At 42.6% G+C, this 23,701-nt stretch overlaps 1 protein-coding gene across 2 annotated transcripts in view; it reads left to right on the forward strand.

The window, feature by feature from the left end:
* The window catches only part of MRC2 (mannose receptor C-type 2), a 60,753-nt gene that overhangs the window by 5,380 nt on the left and 31,672 nt on the right, over positions 1-23,701 (forward strand). For both annotated transcript variants that reach the window (XM_075277119.1, XM_075277120.1), the window contains exons 2-6: positions 9,226-9,609; positions 12,626-12,799; positions 16,976-17,140; positions 18,428-18,541; positions 22,323-22,460. In XM_075277119.1, coding sequence (XP_075133220.1) covers positions 9,226-9,609; positions 12,626-12,799; positions 16,976-17,140; positions 18,428-18,541; positions 22,323-22,460 — 975 coding nt within the window. The remainder of the gene's footprint in view (positions 1-9,225; positions 9,610-12,625; positions 12,800-16,975; positions 17,141-18,427; positions 18,542-22,322; positions 22,461-23,701) is intronic.

Raw genomic sequence — 23,701 nt, forward strand, 5'->3', positions numbered from 1 at the left:
CTCCACACCAGTCTCCATTCAGGTCCGACCTTAGACTCCGCCTCCTCCGGCAGAGCCAGCGCTGATTTGCCGAAGGCTGGCCAATGCATTCCTATGGGTATGCAGAGACTCAGCAGTGTTGAGCCAGTTCTGCTCAACTACACCGTGTGCTGGTCAGCCCATCAGATGTAGCTGAGCCGAGTGTGCACAAGGGGTCCAGTGCACCCTCGGCTCTGATGTAGCAGAGCCGAGTGTGCACAAGGGTTCTAGTGCACCCTCGGCTCTGCTACATCTGATGTAGCAGAGCCGAGTGTGCATAAGGGTTCTAGTGCACCCTCGGCTCTGCTACATCTGATGGGCTGACCGGCACACGGTGTAGTTGAGCAGAACTGGCTCAACACTGCTGAGTCTCTGCATACCCATAGGAATGCATTGGCCAGCCTTCGGCAAATCAGCGCTGGCTCTGCCGGAGGAGGCGGAGTCTAAGGTCGGACCTGAATGGAGACTGGTGTGGAGCGATCTGAGACTCCGCCTCCTCCAGCAGAGCCAGTGCTGATTGGTCGAATTCCAAACTCTGGCCAATCAGCACTGGCCAATGCATTCTATTAGCATGATGAAGTAGAGCTGAATGTGTGTGCTTAGCTCAACTACGCCGGTGGAGTAGTTGAGCTAAGCACACACATTCAGCTCTGCTTCATTAGGCTAATAGAATGCATTGGCCAATCAGCGATGGCCAATGCATTCTATTAGCGTGAGCTGAGTGTGCACAGGGGTTCCAGTGCACCCTCGGCTCTGCTACATCTGATGTAGCAGAGCCGAGGGTGCACAAGGGTTCTAGTGCACCCTCGACTCTGCTACATCTGATGGGCTGACCGGCACACGGTGTAGTTGAGCAGAACTGGCTCAACACTGCTGAGTCTCTGCATACCCATAGGAATGCATTGGCCAGCCTTCGGCCAATCAGCGCTGGCTCTGCTGGAGGAGGCGGAGTCTAAGGTCGGACCTGAATGGAGACTGGTGTGGAGCGATCTTAGACTCCGCCTCCTCCAGCAGAGCCAGCGCTGATTGGTCGAATTCCGTACTCTGGCCAATCAGCGCTGTCCAATGCATTCCTATGGGAAAAAGTTTATTTCACAAAAATCACAATTACACCCCCGATAGAGCCCCAAAAAGTTATTTTTAATAACATTCCTACCTAAATAGAGGTTATCCCTAGCTATCCCTGCCTGTACACCTATCCCTGTCTCTTAGTCACAAAGTTCACATTCTCATATGACCCGGATTTGAAATCCACTATTCGTCTAAAATGGAGGTCACCTGATTTCGGCAGCCAATGACTTTTTCCGATTTTTTTCAATGCCTCCGTTGTCATAGTTCCTGTCCCACCTCCCCTGCGCTGTTATTGGTGCAAAAAAAGCGCCAGGGAAGGTGGGAGGGGAATCAAATTTTTTTGGAGTTTGCCACGTGATGTTTGATTCGAATCGAACACATCGAACAGCCTGATATCCGATCAAACATGTGTTCGATAGAACACTGTTCGCTCATCTCTAATAATGAATATTCCAACTAAGTGACATATTAAATGGAAGCAGATTGTTCTGATATCAATATTTGGTACAATATCATCTGTAGTCTTTTACCTGACATTAGTCCATTCATACTATTTGGGCATATGGACTGCATATTGTGGGGGACTCCCCCCATACTTGACAGAAACAGCTCTTGCTCTGGAATACTCAGGACATCCTTTTCATCCTTTTCCATCCATTTATATGAACTACAATCAGATGTGTTGGATTTCAACCTACGTTCCTCTGAGAGATGGGAGCCAAGGTAGACTATAGTGTACATGCTTGTAGGAAGATAGCTGTCAGCTGTGTTATAATCTTGGCCAGCAATACATTCCTCCAAAGCAGACTCTAAGCAGTTCAGTGTTGGTTACTTAAGGCTTGCATCATCTTTATTCCGTGGCTTTTTTTCTCTTTTTCATTCTGCAGTTGATATGACGTTGACATCATTTCTCAACCATTGGAGTCCCATAGAAAAGAATAGGATTTGTCACAATTTTGGTTCTGCACACAGTCTGACTTGTTGTAAATGGGTTATATTTATGCATCCGCTTTAGTGATGAAAAGCAGATAATAACATTCGGGACAGATGACACAACTAGACACAAATAGTAAAACAGCTGGAGTAACTGTCCGAGTTCAGCGTTAAGTGTTTACATGCTGCTGATGGAACGGAAGTTCTGTGTATGTATAATGGGAATGGTCAGAATTTTTCCCTCTTTGCTTCATTTTATATAGCAACACATTATGGCATAAAAATCTTCATGTCCATCTGTGTGTATTGACATGCCATTCTTATGAGTGTTGTGCTAATATTTCCTGAAAGGGTACAGACATGATTGGATTATAATATTCCGCCTCCGTAGGCCACAATTCCAGCCTTTCTTTAGCAATAGGCCACAATTCTCCAAAACTCTATGACTCACAAATCTTTCACAATACGAACTGATACATTCTGTCTCTAACGTTTTTTTTTTTTCACTTGGGGCCAGTAGTGAAATGTGGGTCAGCTTGCCATCTAAGACCAAGCATGCAAAGTATCCAAGAAAATGAATTCAATTGCTTTTAAAAGGGTTCTCCAGGTATACTCTCCTTCCACTGACCGTGGATAGACAAGCATGCTAGGCAGTACAATTGCCAAGACATCCATATGACGCCATATGATCACCATGCACAGGTCTCATTTTGGATAGGACCAGATTGAGTAGGAATGTATGACTTAGCTGTACCTTTAAATACCAGTGTCTAAGAACTTACCCGAACAGGCGCCTGCCTAGTGTGGCATAAGAAGTAATGGTATAATTTTGAAGACCCTACCAACCAGGGGTGGAGCTATAGGGGGTGCAGAGGTAGTTCCACCTTGGCCTTGATACCCAAGGGTTTCTCAAGGGACCCTCTACCACATAAAAAGTCTCCAGTAGTATAAAAGACACATAGTAGTTGGGGTGGGGGTTTCATTTTACATATTTATGGCATTGAGGTGCAGAATGCACTAACTCATTAATTTCAGGTGAAAATCTCACTTACTTCCATTACGTCTGTCATCTTCCTGGTGACCAGATTAATTATTTAATTATTATTATTCATTATTATTTATTGTTTAATCACAATGACACCATTTTGTTTGGCCGGTCCACTGGTTTGTTGGGGGACCATGTTCAGTAATACATATTTACGCAGTGTGCTCTAGAACAGCGATCACCAACCTATGACTATTTACTAGTTGCAAACAGAATGCTACTTTCTGAGTATGCTAGGAATTGTGGTTTTGGGGCTGCTTGGGGTTAAGGCCCCAAAAAATCGCTTCTGTTTTAAGCGCAGTGGCAATGGATCACGTTTTTTCCCACAGCGCTTTTCGCGGAAAGTCTACAGAGGTTTCCTCTGTGAACTTTTTGCTACCATTATACCAATAGTGAAACTGCCAGTGTTTCCGTAGGTATATTTGACGTGCTGCAATTTCCAAAACCACAAGGATTTTGGTAATCGCAGCATTGTGCAGTGACTGTAAAGCGCAGCAGCGTTTACGCCATGTGGGGCCCCCGGCCTGAGAGTAACAGAATGAAAGCTTCTAAATAGAACTTTTCATTTGGTTTAGAACGAGATATGTTACAGCTTCATAATAATTCAGTGAGTTTAGCAATTACCAGAACAATATGAAAAAGAGACATAGTTTAGCTACTGAATTCCCTCCTGGCCACTCGTATATCACTACAGGAAGACAGACACAATTGCAAGGACAAAGGTATCTAGAGATATATTGTAAAACTACAATTGTTGGGGCTAATTGTGTTGTGGTTCGTCTGTCAACAGGATGATCAAAAGGCTGTCTCTGTCTCCACCCATTGTTTACCCTGTACCCTGTGTTTTTGTAGGACTAGGCTATATTTATGTTGAATTCTCAGCACAGGAAGCGCGTCCATTATAATGGGAAAAATCTTCCTTTTTAATAGAGCTGTTGGGGCATTACTAGTAGTATAGTCTATTCAGTAGAAGACAATATTGTAAGTAAATGTATAACCAGGTTTATGAATGTCTATTTACTATGACAAAGTTGTTGATACAAAAAGAAACAAGAATAGAAAAAAATCTACAATGTTTACATATGACATATAGAACTGTGTCAAAGCCTTTTGTAAGTCTAGTGATCTATATGGGAAGAATATGCAAATCTGTCTCCCAAGATGTAAACAGGGAGACAGTTCCTCTGTTATGCTGCCCTCTATGGGAAGCACCCTGAACATCATGCCCGACTTTCCCAGAAGTCTTTACTGCATAATGCAGGGTTATAACCAAATCAATTTCTCAGCTACGGACGGCACCGTTTCTGTCTGGTTAAAGACTTCTGGGAAAGTCAGGCATGATGTTCAGGGTGCTTCCCATAGAGGGCAGCATAACAGAGGGACTGTCTCCCTGTTTACATCTTGGGAGACAGATTTGCATATTCCTCCCATGTTCCCTTGCAGTGGAGCAACTATGGCTGTATAAGTCTCCACACACCTGAAAAGGTGGTCTCTCCCTAGGGATGGACGTTATCCCCATAATCTAGTGACCTATAGTGAGGTTACACTGTTAAAGGAGTTATCCAGTTCATAGGATAGACCATAAATATTTGATTGGTGAGGGAAGGGGGAGTAACAGTCACCTTATAAATGGATTAGCTGATTGGTGTTGCTTCAACCGTACAGTGTAATGAGCCAGACATGCATAGCTCTGTAGACTGTATAGTGGTCAAGTGGTCAGGCGGCGTTATTGCAGCTCAGCTTCCATTAAAACCAATAAGAGCTGAGTTGCAGTAATTGTGCGTCACCACTACAGGGTGCAGAGCTATCTGCTTCCGGCTCCATCATTGGCAACAGAAGAAGCCCCAAACAACTGATCTATATGGTGGCCAGATTTCACTCCCCCACAATCATACATTTATCACCTATCCTAAGTATTGGCCATAAAAAAGTCCTGGACAAGCCCTATAAGCAGTGAAGTAGCAATGTAGCTGTTGGATATCTATACACATTTGTGGACATGCAATCTGTGCATCTGAACGAGTGCTCAGTAAGTAGCCCTCCACAATCCTAAGACCAAGGCCCACGTTGCAGAAAAGCTGCTTCTTTTTTTTTTTTTTCGCAGATTTTGTTATGGTTTTTAGAGCCAAAGCCAGGTGTGGACAGGCGAAGTATAAGAACTTCCTATATATTTCCCATTCCTTAAAAAAGCGCAGCAAAATCTAAAACAAAAAAGCAGCTTTTCCGCAACTTGGGGCCTTGCCTAAAAGCAGTTTCCTGCAGTCTATTAGATTGCATGTCAGGAATTAAACATAGTTTACAATTACTTGTTACAGAGACTTACAGCGACTGAATTATATCAATGGTACTCAACTGGTGGATCGTTCCTTCCTTGGTGCTGCATATTGACAATGTCAGCAGTTGGGAGCAAAGCTGATCTCCCAAATGCTGTCCCTTTTGCACTGTTGTAGCACAGTAGCAGCAGCGGGGATCAGCACTCGTCCCCACTGCTTGCACAGAAGAAGCATAAGTGTGAATATGCTGCTATGTAGTCCTCAGACAATTGCTGATCCCTGCTGCCCTGCATCAGTACAAAAGGAACAGTGACTTAGAGATCAGTGTTTCTTCTGAACGCTGTCAGTATCATTGTACAGCAACAAGAAGCCACTAAGGGGGCATTTTACTGTGTGGACTGGGCACTATGGGGAAATTAGACTTTATGCAAGCTTCATCATTGTAGGTTACACACAAGAGGGCACCATTACTGTCAGAGGGCACAAATAGAACGCGTCGGGTCTAAGTAGAAATGGTTGGGAGTAAGCGGCGTTACAAACATGTGTTAACATATGTAAATACTGGACACATTCATCTACTATTCAGCTCAGAAATTCACCTTATGGCAGGCCCAGTTCGGTGGACCTTTACTTAAAGTAGTTCATTACCTCTGAGCTATGAGATGCAAAGGGCTTGTACAATACTTGGGTCATTTGCTGTCTGCAAAGGCGTAGCTATGTAACATGAAGAGGTAACAGTTACTACTGAGCCTGGGATCCTGAGGGGGCCTCAAAGGTCCCTCTGCTACATAAAATATACCACTATTGTAAAGGCACAAGGTAAGGTTAGGGGCCCCGTTACAGATTTTGCATTGGGGCCCAAAAGCATCACGCTATCCCACTGGTTGTCTGTGTCCACCACTGTATATTGGAGCAGTTATAAGTAACTTATCTGGTTTATCTCGTATAGTTAGAGCAACGAACTGACCGTGTGGCCTGGAGGACAGTGGCAGTATAAGCTATATGGTATTTTACGGACTATAGTTAGTATAAATAGGGAGGGCATGTTAGGTTGGAAATGATTTCATGTTATTATTTTGTTAAGTCTAAACAGAGATTTATGTAATACATAACTATATAAAGCAATGGGCAAAGGCCCCACAGGTGCCCATCAGGCAGTGGTTCTGAACCGTTAAAGACCCTTTGTGGTCTGGATACGTTCATTGGTTCTCATGTAAAAAGATTTGTATTGTATTGTAATTTCATCATGTAGTCTTCTGAACACATCATCTGCACTGGACCGTTAATGGTTATTCCTGGGTTTGCAATGAATAAAAGAAGAATGTGTCAACTTTTTAAATTATTTTTACTTGGCCCCTGTAGTCTTGTGTATATATGTGGAAATAATCCGCAATAAGTCTCTTTTTAGGTGAATTCGGGCGATTAAATAGTTAACTGTTGAAATGATTTAATAGGCTGCCCTCATGTTTAGTAACACATCAGGCTCTTGACCTCATTCTGTCTCCTCCCTCACACCCCACCAAACACAGCCAAGGTTTTTACAAGCTCCCTAGTGGGTCAGCTCTGTGGTCACTTGTGATATAATAGGATCTGTGTTCTCCACTTCTCTTCGAGATGGGTGTGATTTTGTCCTAGGGACAGGCTTTTTAAATCCCTCAATCTCTGTTACAGACACATGGGAGAAGGAGGTTGTGTATAAATTAACCCTTGCCACAGTCATGTAACCTTCCAGACACATTTACACTTCTTTGCAACGTTGTGTGTGGCATTAAATTCTTTCCTGTTCACAAAATACTTAAAATGGCTCTGAAAAGATGCCCACTGCCAGGAACAAGACTCAGGCAAGTGCTCCTTATATGCAATTTATTACTCTAAAGCAACTATATCACAACTATATTTTAGGGCCCTGTGACCTTTGAATAGGGTTTTTTCAATATTAACATGGCTTATCGCTAGTATATACCTTCAGTTATGGGAATGCCTGATGTCAGGGCCACCCACTAAGGTTTTAGAATGAAGGGGCAAAATCCTTTGTTAGCCTAAAGCCTCACTTTGCAGAACTGTAGTGTTTTTTTGTTGAAGATTTTGCTGCATTTTTTGAGTCAAAGTCAGGAATGGCTTAAGAAGGAATAGAGACTATAAAGGAAGTATTTAGACATTTCCATCTTGTTAAATCCACTCCTGACTTTGGCTCCGCAACGCAACAAAAAAATGCTGTGTTTTCGCAATGTGGGGCCTTAGCCTAAAGTAGTTTTCCCAGATTTATAACCTGATCTATCATTGGAATGGGTCATCAATTAAAAATGAGCCAGCTTCCTAGCTATTCAGCTATTTGAAGGGGCTGCAGTATTCCGGTACTTACCAAGCACGGTGATGTACATCTGTGCAATGGCTGTGTTTGGTATTGCAGCTCAGCTCATTTGCTGAATGAATGTGACTGTGAAAGTACGGGCGACACATGACATCTGTGTGCTGTCTGCGTTATTCAATCATGGACATGTGAAACGCACATCGTCATGTGTACATCTCTTTACAGGTACTTTCATGTAGATTATGCCTTTAACATTACCTCCAGGGATCAGATATTATCACCAGGGAAAAACTATGGAATGGACTAAGGCCTTATGTTGCAGTATCTACACTTGCCACTGCAGTTTGTATAGCAAGTATGCAGCGTGGCTCGAGGTATACAAACATTACAAAGAACTGAACTGTCTTGGTACTGGTCACCTGGGGTGGTTCTGGGTGTCTGTCTACGAATAGGCCATCAATGTTAAAACCTGGATATCCCCTATAGACCGGGGTACCAGGTAGCCGTGGACGTGACTGCGGCATTTTACAGTACCTGCAAAGTGGATGGGATTCTAGCAAATCCCATCCACACATTGCAGAGAAGTATGCACAGCAGAAGTACTGCGATTTCCAAAACTGTCACGGTTTTGTTATTCGCAGCATTTCAATTATACCTATGGAAATGCTAGTAGTTTCCCTAGTTTCCCTGTAAGTCCACAGTGGAAATCACTTGCACCCTTGCTTTCCAGCTTTGACCCTGCTAGTGATTTGGTAGTTATTGTTCCCTGAATACTGGTTACTTCTACAAAGTCATTGTCACTGTGTGGGTAGGTTAAAGTCCTACTTCACATTTGCACATAATAGCTTTGACCTATATGAAAGGTTCAGCTTTTCTGTATGTCATCTAGGAGTTCGCTCTGAACACCATTTCCTGAGTATGTATTTTTTTTCCTTTCCGCTAAAGTAAAATGGAATCCAGAAATGTATGCATGATGTCAAGAAGTTGGTAGTTTGGTGCCCCTTAAAGGGATTTTATTTTTTTGTAAAGTTAGTTTAATTCACTTCTTCCACATTTTGCTGAATCTTGCAGTCAAAATATAAAAAAATGATTATTTTTATTTGGAGACAAAAAACCTGCTCTGATTGTGCCCGGGTGCCATAGGTGTATGCCAATTACAGTACGGCACAGCAAGTCTCTGGCAGACAGGCACTCCTACGGTATCATCATAGATAACTATGATAGCAGGACTTCTGCTCCTGGCATTAAGGTCAGACTGGTAAATTCAGTAAACACATACACCCTGCTACTAAAAGTATTGCAAGCAGCACTTTTCTATCCGCATGTTTTGTACGAAAACCCCACCTACCCCATGAGGTCCATGTGGTTTTTTAGGTAACCACTTTTTAATGTGTATAGCTTTCCGTTTGCGGAAACAGAATACCGAATGCAGATATGAACTGGGCCTAAGACATTGCAGGTCCTTTTGGACTTTTCCTCAAGGTTTCAAAAAATTTTGACTATGAGACCTGAACTTAACCCTACCTGGAATTTACGTATTTACATAGTGATCTCTTGTTTCTTATTTTGCCTAGACCAAGCTCCATTTCTTATATACAGCCCTGATGTTGAAGGATGTCTTGAGGTTCAGGACTCTGTGGTTCGTGTCACCCGACCGTGTAACACCAGTTCACCAGCACAACAATGGATTTGGGTTTCGAAAAGGCGACTCTTCAATCTTGGCAACTTCCAATGCCTCATATCTGTTACCAACTACTCACTGAATACACTCTCTACCTACCAATGTGATGAGAACCTTTTCTTTATTGGGAGATGTGAGTTCTTTATAGACACCTTCAATGCTGCTCTTCTACCACAGACCTCTAATGCCACCGGCTTACATGTGCCACCAGCTAGAGCTAAAAGCCAGTGGCTAATGTTTGGAACTAACCGAAGCATTTGTTCTGCTGCATTTCGAGGTAAGGACCTACAGAACTGATTTGGTTTGCATGAAAGTTTTACCATCACAATTTTGCGAATAATTCATATGTGCAAAAAGATGCAATTTCATATACAGGCCTTAATGCAAACTTGACTGTGTAGTAGTAACATGGGAGCATAGGCTGAAGACCCTTCCCATAAAACGCTGTCGGCATACTCTCCCAGTGCTTTTATTAACATGCACACTTGGCTCAAAAGAGCAGCGCACCATTACTGAATTGGATAGGGGATAAAACTACAGCCAGTCTTCATTGCTGAAAGCTTATTACTTTTGGAATATAAGAAATAGGCAGTTGAAGTTACTGTGTAACCTTTTTCTCTTTGACATCTGCTGTTAGGGATGAATCATCATTCATGAGGTCCCCATACACACTAGATGGTCAGCAGGACCCATCAAAATCAGTGGGTTCAGCTAAAGTCTTATGTACATGCTCAGCAAATAGAAATCTAACTCAAATCAATATTTGGTGTGACCACCCTTTTAAGGTTCCTGATCTCAACAGCATCCAGCCTGGTTGGTATAACATGAACAGACAGAAGAATTTAAGCATACGTAGATCCACAGAACATCTGGGGTTAAATTCTCCTAGGTTTGGAACAACCTCCCTGCCAATTTCCTTCAAAAACTGTCTGGTGTGCAAGTGTACCTAGAAGAACTGATACTGTTATGAAGACAAAGAATGGTCACACCAATATTGATTTCATTTACAATTCTCTTTTGTTCACTCACTTCATTAACACTTTTATTTGTGAAAGCTTTCTTGCTTTGCAGCATTTTTTCTAAGTCTGCCTAAAACTTTTGTACAGTACTACACACACACACACACACACACACACACATATTTATAGGTGTTTCATATACAATGTAATATTGGGCACTGTAGTTTGTGTAGAAACAGTTATTTCTACATCATTTGTATATGTATAATTTTTTACTATATCTATACTAAAACATAATTTGTAGTATTTTGTATTTATGTATTAAATAATAAAATACTGGGTAAAATTACCATTGTGGCATTTCCCTCTCTATTGATAATAGAGAGGAAAAGATGCTCATGGCTAGGGTATAGTTTTTCGTCAAAAATAAAACTATCACAGGTTGTGGGAATTAGAATTTTTGGGATACAATGTTGATCCAGTCCAATTGCTATACTTGAAGTTGGAAAATAATGTTTTCCTCTGATTGGGGAATTGGCATCTAACTCATGTTTCTATTGCCTTCCTCTGGAACAACATGGTAGGTTTATAAGTTGGACAGGATGGACTTGTGTCTTTATCCAACTCTATCCTACTATGTTACCACTGTATAATACACAATATTATATATTGTGGTGGCTACCTAGCCTGAGCCTCTGTTCTGAGCTTTGAACAGCATTTCCAGATATTTACCTTACATGAGACATCTACGGTAGATATAAGAAAATGGTATCCGAAAATACCGCCTTAATTTTTATGGGCAAGAATTTGTACATGTCGTTGTGCAAGATAGGGAGGGAGGGAAAGGAAGCGATCATTTCAAAGTTTTGAAGATAATATATTGTAAGAAAATGACCTTTTGAAGAAGAAGTGACCTCATGTCCACGGCAGTGCTATAGCTCATTCCCATTAAAATGAATGAGATTGAACTGCAGTAGGACTATGTGACCAACGAATGTAATGTCACTTTCTGAGATGAAGAAATCAGCCATGTTTTCTAGTCCTGCACAACCCCTTTAAATCAGTCTAGACTACACTTTAAACATCTTGTATTAATACAAAGAAGAGAATTCAGATGTTCTCTCATGACATCCATGTGACGTCTGGAAGACCATCATGGTTGCTGTTATTGAAAAACAGGGATCCCATGGATTCTAGCAGTCCAATATATTTCTTTCAATCCCTGTAAGGCCTGAATCTCCATGTAAATAGAAGAAGTAAGACAAGTAATTATGAGCCATGTTACTTAAGCCTGCATTAATGGAATATCTGTCAATAATCTCTCAAAAATGCTGTACTGTTTTGACAGGTAAATAACAATATGGCGCTCATATTCTTTTTCTTGTTCAGCTCCTTTGGCAGAATATTGGGCGTAAGCAATGGGAGTTTAAACAGAACCTTATTTACCTCCTACTTGAATTGTCCCGTCTTCCCCAGAGTTCCCCTATCTTAAACAGTTTTTCTGTGCATTTTTTAAAAAAAGTCTGTTAGTGCTATTAATGGGTTAATAAATGCACCCATATACCTTTAGCCGTGTTTTGAGTGATTTCTTGGTGTCTCTGGGAGCTCCTGGTATCTTCTGCATTTGTTTACATGGTTCAGTTTCCTGCTTTGTAACATCCACAGTAGCTCCTTCTTACCTCACTACCCACCTTACTCTTTCGCTCACTCCCCTCTCCTTCCCATACAACCTCTCCCTGTCTCTCTAGTTATCCCACCCACTAAAAGCCCTTCCCTACCTACTCACCTCTTACCTCTCTTCCTTCCAGGTTTCTTCCGGCAGGACAGCCCCTCCCTCTTTTCTGATTCTGCCAGTGTGTGCTAATGTCCCAGTGCTGCTCTGTTCTCTGCAGCTGATGACCCACCTGTTCTGCGCAGGCATGGGAGCAGCGCAGTAGAGGTTGGTAATTGGCTGAAGAGCACAAAGCAGCACTGGGACTATAACATGCACCGGCAGTCAGAAAACAGTCTGGATCCGTCCTGCAGAAAGAAGTCCAGAAAGAAGAGAAGTAAACATGCTGGAGTGGATGAGGGGGGGAGTAGTAGTGACATTCCGTTTCCGGAAACTGGGAAACAGATCTTCACTGGATAACCAGCAAATGTCTCTGGGACGGATACATTACAGTCCCAGGGATATGGGTAAATATACATTTTTGATAAGTTATGTTATTTAGAAAGTAGATGTGGGGAGGGTGTTTAGATTAGTGTGGGGATTAGATTTTATCTCGGACAACCCATTTAATGCTTTATTGAACCTAGTATTAAATCTATTAAATCTTCCCTTCATTTTTACAGATATTTACACTATCCAAGGAAATTCCAATGGCCGTCCCTGCGCCATCCCTTTTAAATATGACAATCAGTGGTTTTATAGTTGCACCAGCACAGGACGAGAAGACGGCCATCTTTGGTGTGCAACCACTGTTGACTACGGCAAAGATGAAAAGTGGGGTTTCTGTCCTGTAAAAAGTAAGTTTGAGTTCTGTTTTGAAATAAAGAATATGTGAACTTTTTCAGCTGTGATTTCATTAATCCCCATCTCCACTGTCCTTTGTCACACTCACAGAGGTGCATGAAGTTGAGACATGTGGCAAAACTATACAGAGTCTCCATTTTTTTACAGATACAAGATCTAAAATAAAATAAAAACTTCAGATATGTCGGCTTTCATGACCTCTATGAACATAAATAGGTATCTGTGGCATAGTGGAGCTAAAACAGTTCTGCCCAGCTATTTTTTGATGCAGGTGAAAAATTTGCTTACATGATACCCTTAAAATGAATAAATGGCCATGTTATATATAGCCAGTCTTCACTTTCTGTTTGTGAAGGAGTCACTCTTAAGGCCTGTGATTGGCTGCAGTCGTCCCCTTGTCACTAGTATATCAGCCAGGGGACCTGGATACAGAAGAATGGAGCGCCCGCCACTGGAAACAGAGCCTCGGGAAGAGAGGAGTCCTATTTGTTTTGTTTATAGGCCTAGCTGCAGTTTAAAATAATAAAAAAATGTTTTGGAACAAGCCTTTAATAAGTTAATTAGCACAGATTTTTGTACTTACGAGTGATCATTAACTTTTCAGACAAGTTAGTCTCATTTCATGATTCTGGACCAAAATATAATGCACTTTGATTAAAAATGTGGATACTTTCTGCCTGAACAATCTCTTTAAAGTTCCTTGCACTAGGTACGTCCCTTCTAGCTAACTTGCTGTTCACCTCTTTAGTTGCCAAGGAAGTCTATTCTTAAGCCTGGCTCACATATGTGTACGGTATTCCATTCGGGAAGTCCGCCTGGGAACCCCATGACTGGAATACCAAATGCAATGACAAACAGTGAGCTTATGAAATCACACAGACCCCATAGACTATAATGGGGTCAATGTGTTTTCCGTGCTTAGCATTGTGTTTGGTATTCTATTCGAGGGGGGTCCCCATGCGGACTCCCTGAACGGAATACTGAACGCAGATGTGAATCAGGTCTAAGAATAAACTTCCTTGGCAACTAAAGAGGAGAACAGCAAATTAGCTAGAAGGGACGTACCTAGTGCAAGGAACTTTAAAGGGATTCTACCATTAAAACTTTTTTTTTTGTGGGTAAGACGTCGGAATAGCCTTTAGAAAGGCTATTCGTCTCTTACCTTTAGACGTGGTCTCCGCTGCGCCCTTCCTTAGAAATACTGGTTTTTACGCAAATGAGTTCTCTCGCAGCAATGTGGGCGGGCCCCAGCACTCAAACAGCGATGAGGGCGTCCCCACCACTGCCAGAGAAGTGTCTCCAGCGCCACCTCCTTCTTCGTCCGCAGTGTCATCTTCAATGTCTTCTTCCAGCGCAGGCTTGTAACTTCTAGGCCTCGGGCCTTGAGCAGAGCAGACTGAGCAGGCGCACAGGCCACAGGAAAATGGCCGCTAACAATACTGTGCAAGTGGCCATTTTCCCATGGCCTGTGTGCCTGCGCAGTCTGCTCTGCCCAAGGCCCGAGGCCTAGAGGTTACGACCCTGCGCCGGAAGAAGACATTGAAGATGACACTGTGGACGAAGGAGGCGGCGCTGGAGACAATTCTATGGCAGCGGTGGGGACGCCCCCATCGCTGTTTGAGCGCTGAGGCCCGCCCCATTGCTGTGAGAGAACTCATTTACATACCGATAAAAACGGTATTTCTAAGGAACGGCGCAGCAGTGACCACGTCTAAAGGTAAGAGACAAATAGCTTTTCTAAAGGCTATTCCGACGTCTTATCCACACAAAAAAAAGGTTTTAATGGTAGAATAGACAGTAAGTGTGACGCTAGGTTCACACCTGCGTTCAGCCCTCCGTTCTGTGCTTTCCGTCTTCTACATGCCAGAAGACGGAAACCACAGACCGGGTCTGGCCGTGAACAGCGGTGAGCGTTTTATGCTCTCCGCTGCGAAACTGGTTTTTTTAATCCGGACACAGAGTACTGCATGTCCGACTCTGTGTCCGGATTAAAAAATCCGGTTTTGCGGCGGAGAGCATAAAACGCTCACCGCCACTCACTGCTGGACAGCTTTCTCACCCATTCAAATGAATGAGTGAGAGAGACTCCTGCAGGTTTCCGTCTCCTGCTCTGTTTTGTGCAGGAAACGGAAACCTGCAGAACGGAGACCGGGCGCAGATGTGAACGAGCCCTAAGGGGTTGATTCTCCTCACAGACTGCACAAATATGTCTACAAACTGTTGCTATGTGCAAAAGACTGAACATTGAGCAAATCTCACACCTTAGGCTCTATTCACACAGAGTAACGCCAGGCGTCATTTGTGTGTAATTTGTGTGTCTTTTACGGCCGTCATAAAACGTTTACATAGAGTTCTATAGGAAAAGACGTCCGTTATTTACGGCCGTCATTTACGGCCGTCATTACAATGACGGCCGTAAATGACGTCCGTAAATGACGGCCGTCTTTTCCTATAGAACTCTATGTAAATGTTTTATGACGGCCGTAAAAGACACACAAATTACACACAAATGACGCCTGGCGTTACTCTGTGTGAATGGAGCCTTACAATGTTATGCTGTGTTCACACATCAGTATGCCAACCGTCCCTTTGAATTCAGTTTGACACTTCAAAACGGACTGATGCACATACTGATTGTATACTGACACCTTTTTATGCTGATAGCAAACGTTCTCCATCCCCTAGAGGACAGATAAGGAGATTAAAAGTAGCAATTGTAAACAAAGTAAAGATAAGGAGATATAATAAATGTCCTTATGTCCTCCTTATCTCTATTCTGTTTACAATTGCTACTTTTAATCCCCTTATCTGTCCTCTAGGGGAAGGAGAGCGGTTTGCTATCAGCATAAAAAGGTGTCAGTATACAATAAGTATGTGCATCAGTCCGTTTTGAAGTGTCAAACTGAATTCAAATGGACGGATGGCATACTGATGTGTGAACATACCCTAAGAAACGTCTTTTATGTGCTTGTATCTACTGGTTTCTTGTGTGATCACAGATGGAATATTATTCCCAGCTATAAAGGATATAATGTATGAAGGCTTACATAGTCATTGAACAGACTGCCCAGCAAGACCCAGTGGGAAAAAAAAATTACAATACCCCAAAATCATATTTTAGTCAGGTTTCTACCCAAAATGAAATAAAAAACCCCAAATGACAGTTCAAACTTCCCTGCCCCACAAAAAATAGTCCATATATATATATATATATATATATATATATATATATATATATATATATATATGGATGTGAAAGGCTATAAAGGAACCACAGAATAAAGCTGACATTTCATTTTTTCTGCACAATCCACTGTGAAAAAAAATCCAATCAACAGTGTTGACGTTTTTTTTCTCCCTTCAACCACAAATATTTTTTTCTTAATGTTTAATATGGTGCCATTAAAAATTGTAACTAGTTCAGCTAAAATCAAGCCCTTTTGTTGCTATGTCGATAGAAAAATCAAAAAGTTATGGCTCTTGGAAGCTGGGAAGACAAAAATAAAAATAATATAAAAAAAGGAATGGAAAACCGCTGTGTCCTCAAGGGGTTAAGGCAGAATGATTTAATTGCCCTCCAAATACATAATAAATATAAGTTTATTTTACTTTTTGCATCCATTTGTACCAATCTGCAGGACGTGTTTGGATGTGTATATTCTCTAGTTACTTCTTATTTCACGGAGTATATGAAATACGGGCTCATTTCTGTCTGTTCGTAATGATTCATTTTTGTTCCAATCCAGCAAATGTATGTCTTGATCATAAAATGACTTTAGAAACATTCAGTTTGCAGCCTGTTTTTGCCTCTTTCATTTTCTCCCATTAGACACCGCCTGTCTACATAATTTGTGCCGCAGTATCTATTGTGCTGATATTTGTCACTTACAATGTGTCTTGGTAACATTTTCACTGGATTCTCCAGCAGTAACACCATCAATCATGCTATACTTTATTGTTTAGCTTTGGCTGTTCTGTGTGAACTAGAGGTATAAAATACATACATTACTTGTACAATGAAACCCTGGAATGTGCAGATCTTATCTACTGTATATCGCTGTTTGTTCAGATGGTTTAATGGGCTTAGCTTGACTTCCTGGGAAGATGTAATGTAATTGAGTGCTCATTTCTCAGACTGGTAATTGTATTCTTATTTTGTGTCTGTTCAGGCCCTGACTGTGAAGCATTCTGGGACAAGGATCCGCTAACCAACAGCTGTTACCAGTTTAATTTCCAGTCTGCGCTCTCATGGGCAGAAGCTTGGACCAGTTGCTTACAGCAAGATGCCAATCTCCTCAGCATCAATGAGATACATGAACAGACATATATTAACGGTGGGTTGGGCCGTGTTGGATTAGTAACAGACGGCTGTATATTTAGGTTTTATGTTGCATATAGACAATATGGTTAGTTATGTTAAGCTACAACAATTGGCTCTATTCACACTTGTGCTATTATGTCTGTTTATAACAGACCCAACAGATTCCATCATGATCTTTGTTATTTTACCAGGAAAAATAGCATTACTCTCTTTATTCAGACTGCCCTGGTCTCCATTGTTTGGACAGAAAAAGATATAGTGCTGCGTGTAGCAATATTCTCTTCAGAGGTAAAATAATCCATAGTACCAGGTTTGTAAAGAGCTTCTAAGGACGGGTTCACACCTGCGCCTGGTCTCCACTTTGTGGCTCTCCGTCTTCTGCCCGAGAAACCGGACAGGAGACGGAAACCTGGCAGACAGTGTCCACCCGTGAGCGCCCGGGAGTGTCTTCTGGTCTCCGTGGCAAAACCAATTTTTTTTTTTTTTAACTGGACGCAAAGTCCTGCATGTCTGGACTTTGTGTCCGGTTAAAAAAAAATGGTTTTGCACCAGAGAGACAGAAGGCGCTCACAGGCGGACACTTTGCAAACGCATTCAAATTAATGGGTTTGAAAACTGACTGCCGATTTCCGTATCCTGTCCAGTTTCTCAGGCAGAAGACGGAAACCTGCAAACCAGAGACAAGGTGCAGGTGTGAACCCGCCCATAAGCAGATATGAGCAGGGCCCAATGTACAGGTCTAATACCGTATACATGGAGGCTGTTAGATATGTATAATAATGAAATATTAGCTCACTTTAAATTTACCACTACTGCGTAGGCCTAATTCACATGAATGTGATAAATAGTCATCACATGGCCATTTTTAAAACAATGAGACTAAGCGGCTGTGATGCAAATATTTGTCCTCTGACCTCTTCCCTCTCATGTCTGTGCCACCCCAGTTGATCTCTATAAGGGGGGTCTCTGACATCAGAGCACAGGACAGTGCAGACATGAGAGGAGAGGGTCAGAGCTGCCAAAGTGGTGCTTTGAGAGCAAAAAGTACAACCCGAGTGCACCAACAGTTTATTTGCACATAACATAAAACAAAATGATGGTGAACTTGTCAGGGCCGATGCTCCTATTCACTCAACGACAAGCCACCTGTTAGCAAAGTGCCAAGTATGGAGTCATTGTTTCATTCACCTATGTATTTCCTGCAGTATTAACAATTCCATAGGACGTGTGCAGATCTCATATTATATTTTTCTGCATTCTCATAACTCATAACTTATTTTTCTGCAATCTTTCCTCATAGGCCTCCTAACCGGTTATAGTTCCACTCTCTGGATAGGACTCAATGACATTAATGTTAATGGAGGCTGGCAGTGGTCTGATGGATCACCACTAAAATACTTGAACTGGGAGAGTGGTAAGATGCAGAATCATGTGTCTGTGCTTTTGGTTTTACCATGTGCTAACTACTTGAAAATTGTGATATTACTAATACTAGTAGCAGCAGTAGTAGTAGTAGTAGCAGTAGTACTAGTAGTAGTAGTAGTGTAGTCTCGTTGTAAATATAAATAGCTAAGGTATGATACATTGTGTGATATTTTAGATATTATTTGCCAATATTTGTATATTCTTGGCTGGAGGGTGTAATGACATTTTGAGAATAGGTATAATTGTTTGAATTATTAAAGGCCAATACAGTCTGTACAGAATTTATGGCTTTATTCACCTGGCCATGACATTTTTCAGGGACCTAACCTCAGTGAATAAAAGCCATGTAATGGCTGTCTTTAAAATGGCCATCACATGTCCATTATACAACATATGTATGTCATTGGGTCTCTTCAATTGTCTATGGCGCGTCAAAAAAAAGCCATGTGAAAAGACACATTGCCAACTATCAAAATAATGGTCATTTGAATACCCCTATTGACTTGAATTGAATTTAATGCTGCTGTGTGACGTGAATTCACGTGAATTCAATGCGTCTATTCACATATCCATTTTTTTTACATCCATTTTTACTTCTGTTACAAACGGAAAAATTTGGGGGGCGCGGACTGAACATGTAGGTGTGCAGACGTATCTTTTAGAAGCTCCTGGTTCCTGGACCATTTACCTCTTCATAACTGGGTCTGAACAGCTGATTCCTGCTGCTACAGCCATGGTACATCGTGTAGGATGCAGGGGCTCCTCATCTTTGGTTTCCAGGCATCGGACCTCATGTCTACCGAAGCCTGCAATCTCATCTTCACTGCCAGCCGGCAGCTCCAAGATGGCGCCTGCTTCCACCTCCCTCACTGTGCCCCTGCGCTCTGCCTTACTGGCCTCACCGCTCCTCTGCTCATCACCTGGTGTGCTGCCAGAGTCCTTGCCTTCCCTCCAAGCGGAACTTGGACTGGATCACGTGGATCTGCACATTCCCTCCCTCCTTCCTGTGACAGCCATACCCGGACAGGTATAAAATAATGGCCGTGATCCCTTAGAAGCCCCTTTTCTGATATATCCTGGTCTCTGCAGTGTGGTGCCCTACTGCCATCTCCACCCCTGGGGGTTCACAACCAATGTCCTGGAGCTGCCTTTCGTACTGCACTGATCCCCAAGCTGCATACGACACCTGAGCGGGGAGCCAGACCGCTCCAGGGTTCACCTGAGCCTGGGGGTACTCCAGCCCCCCTGGTCTCTACACAAGAACTCTGCTGGTCCACACAGAGAGGACACTGGTCTGCATTTACACTCACTAACCAGGGCCCCTCCAGCCTTCACCCTTAACACGGATCCCGCCATAGGCCCTGTATTGGGCGTAGAAGTGCACCTGGGCTGTCATGCCGTCTTGCCTCCTGATACCTTTGCTGGTCTTAGAACCTCTTGCATTGACTCAGTGTCCACTCCAGCAGCTCTCCGCACGCCATCCTCATCGGACCTTTCTGACTCCTCGTGGCCTGACCCTGTTTCACCTAGCTGCAAATTGCTACATCTCAAACTCATGGACTCTTGGACTCTTCTGAGTTCCCTTCCCACTAGGGCAGATTTGGGAACTGTTGTACGTAGAGTTGAGGCCAAGCAGGAGCATATTATCCTCGAGTTCAAGTCAGAGTTTAACTCCCTGTCTACGCAGCTTTCTACTCAACAGCAGCAGATCACTTTGCTCGATCAGTGGCTTTCTACAGTGGAGCAATTTCTGACTACTCAATGAGCTTTCAACAAGTCTCTCCTTTTGCAAGTGAATTAACAAAAAAATAGAGGTCGTCGTAACAATATGAAACTATGGGGTGTTCCTGAGACTGTCCCTCCAGCAGAGCTTCGTTCAGCGGTAACTTCTGTCTTCTCTCGTCCTGCTGAACCTGAAGTTAACATTGACAGAGTTCAACGTGTGCTGGGTCCCAGGCAGAACCTGTGTTCTCTGCCGTGTTCACTTTTTTAAAGAGAAAGAAGACAAACGGCCTGGTGGAAAGGTCCTGATCTTTTCAAGGGCTTTCCTGTACAACTCTTTCCTGATGTTTGTTGATGCACTCTGGTGATACGCAGAACCCTTAAACCGGTCTTATGCACCATTGTTGAAGCTGGAGTTACTCACAGATGGGGCCATTCTTTTCATCTTCAAATTCACTGTGTCGCAATGTTTTCTTTACAATCTCCTGATCAGACGTCTTCACTGACGAAGTTCCTAGACCTGCCCAGCTTGGCTCTACCAGACTGGCTGGATTTCCTTCTGCCATCTTCTTCAGTTGCTGGGTGATTTTCTACCTTGGCCGTGCCCAGTCAACGAAACCTGGAGGAGAGTGCATCACCTCAGCCTTCCTGAGCGGTCTTTCCAATTTTTTCCTTTTTTCCTGCTAGATCCTTACAGAGACTTTTGTTTGTGTGTTGCCTTTCACAATGTCTGGTCCATAGCCTTTAACTGCTTCTTCTCTAGTTTGTTTATACTGACAACTCTCACCATGCTTTCTCCTATTTTAGTACTCAGATTGATCTGTTCCGCTGTTGGTTCCCCTGAGGAAACGAGTCTGCGCGGGTCCCCACCGCTGTAAATCCCCCCTGCCTTGTTCCGCAGCTCCCCCTGATGCGCATCTCCTTCTCTCAGTCCCCTACACCTGTGGGACTCTAGTGTCATAGTATATGTTCGCCCTCCTGTTTCCTTGTGCTTTACCACTTGTACTGACTCCTTGAAGAATTCCGCAGGTGCCCCTCCATAATTTAGGCCCCTCTTACAATGCCTTTCAGGGTCTTTTAATTTGGCTCAGGGACTGGGCAGCAACCTGTAGTTGTTCTACCTCCCCCCAATAGGATTCTGCAGCTCTTGGGTTGCACACTGCAGTGTGCCCCTGAAACCTGCCAAAGTGAGTTTTCTCATTCTTTATGTTACTCCGTTCTTAGACTAGCTTGAGTTTGTTGTTGTGTCTTATTTGCCTTCTCCCACTCGTTGCTAACACTCCAGCTGTCTTCTCTTTCACTAAGGTGTGTTTCTGTTCCTCATACAGCTTGTTTTCAGGCTCCAGCTTTTTTGTGGCCATTTTTGTATTGTTTGTTATTTAAGTTTAATTTATATAAATAAAGAATTTTTTTTTTTTTTTAAAAAAAGAAAAATTCTAAATATACTCACCTGTCCCTGATGCTCCGGTGTCTCCCAGTGCAGTCCATTCCGGCTGCCCCGCTGTTTTATGTTACCTGGCGTCCTCACCAGCCATGATGTCCTGTATCCCAATCAGCAGCATCAATGGCCTAAGGAAAGGACACGGGACATCACAGGAAGGTTGCCAGTTAGCCTCAGCAGTCATGTGCAGTGGGGATTTCTGCAGAAGAAAACAGGACTGGACCAAGCTGTGAGACACCTGAGCTCCGGGGACAGGTGAGTATGTTTCAAAAAATTAATTTTCACTTTCCCCGGTCTAAAATTAAAAAAAAAAAAATCTGGACAATCCTTTTAAAAATCGTTGCACACCTAATGCCTCTAGACCATCAGAAATGGAAAAACAGAACAGAATGGATGCAAAAATGATGGGAAACGGCATAAGAAAAGGTCATTAGATCCATCAAAAACGTCACTGTAATTGTGCAGAAAGACGTGTAGAATTTACTGTCTGCAGAGACGCCATTTATACCTTCCCAAGTATTCAAGTTATGTTATACAATTTATAGTTTCATTGAATAATTGTATTGTATTTTTGCATGTCTTCTTCAGTCTTTTTCTTGTTTTCCAGATCAACCAAGCAATTCAGAAGAAGAAAATTGTGCAGTGATTCGTACTGAAATGTCTGGCGCCTGGCAGACCCGTAACTGCTATAATGCTCTGCCTTATGTATGCAAGAAAAGCTCTAAGAGAAATAGTCCACCTATAGGTAAGTGGTAAACGTGCCTGGTCGGGATCTGTGATTAAAGGGGTCATTTACTTTCTAATACCCTTAGGATAGCCCATCAGTATTAGATCTGCAAGGATCCTACAGCTAAGATTCCTACAGCTAAGATTCCTGCAGATCTGCTATTCGGGCACAGATTTTATTAAACGAAATCTCTGCTCCTTCTAGGTTTAGGTGCCCAGTAGGTGGTCCTACCGAGTGTTTGACTCCTTATGAGCTCAAGCATTGCAGAGATTTAGCTCGGATACTTAAATATTGTTCTACACTCCTATATACACATCTGCTCAACTCTTTCTGTTTTAGAAATGCTTCACATTGAATTTTTAATTCAAGGGAAAGTTCACACGATGTAACGTGCCGCGTGATGTGGCATGTATACGGCGTGTGAGAGTTTGTGCACCGTAAACGCTCCCATTGATTTCAATGGGAGTTAGGATCGTATACACCGCGTTATTTTGCGCCCGTGATTTTGCGGCCGCAAAATCAATGGGAGCTTTTACGGTGCGCCAACTCTCACACGCCGTATACGTGCCACATCACGCGGCACGTTACATCGTGTAAACTTACCCTAACAGGTTCCCTTTTAAAGTGAAAGCAGCCTCTATACAACAGGAATAGCCAAGTAGATTGATGTAGGTTCCCTCTCAGCCTAAACATTAAAGGGCACCCCAGAATGTGACATTTCTAAGAATATAATACAAGTTACATTGAATGTTTTCCTTAAAATTATACATCAACCTTCCAGCTCCTCCTGCTTTATAACATGCTATTTTCCTACTGGACAGTATTTTCATCATGACAGTCTCCTTTAAGCTGGAATAAAGTCTTACAAACACACATCTTCCTTATCCTTTTAAAACTCAGATTTGCTTAGCTCAATATTAATGGCAATGATACATTAAAGAAGAGTCTGCTTATGTTGTTTCCTGAAGGTTCCCCGGTGTGTTTCCTCGCACATTATAGGTGACTCAATGAAAGAGCCTTTTACTATGCTAAATCATGGCCTGGCTACCCAAATAATGAATTTTCAGTTTGAGCAGAATTTAGTAAGTGGAACAATAATATACAGCATTGCCTAGCAGGGGCTCAGCATTCTTTCTCAGTTGGCAGGTCTCATGATGGTTTTAACGTCACTTTCCTTGCACCCTGCTGAGGCAGGCAATCTTCTGACAGATACTGTGCATTTATATGAAGTGGAAATTCACTGAGAATGATTCTGATAT

This window comes from Leptodactylus fuscus, chromosome 6 (genome assembly GCF_031893055.1).
Source record: "Leptodactylus fuscus isolate aLepFus1 chromosome 6, aLepFus1.hap2, whole genome shotgun sequence".
NCBI lineage: Eukaryota > Metazoa > Chordata > Amphibia > Anura > Leptodactylidae > Leptodactylus > Leptodactylus fuscus.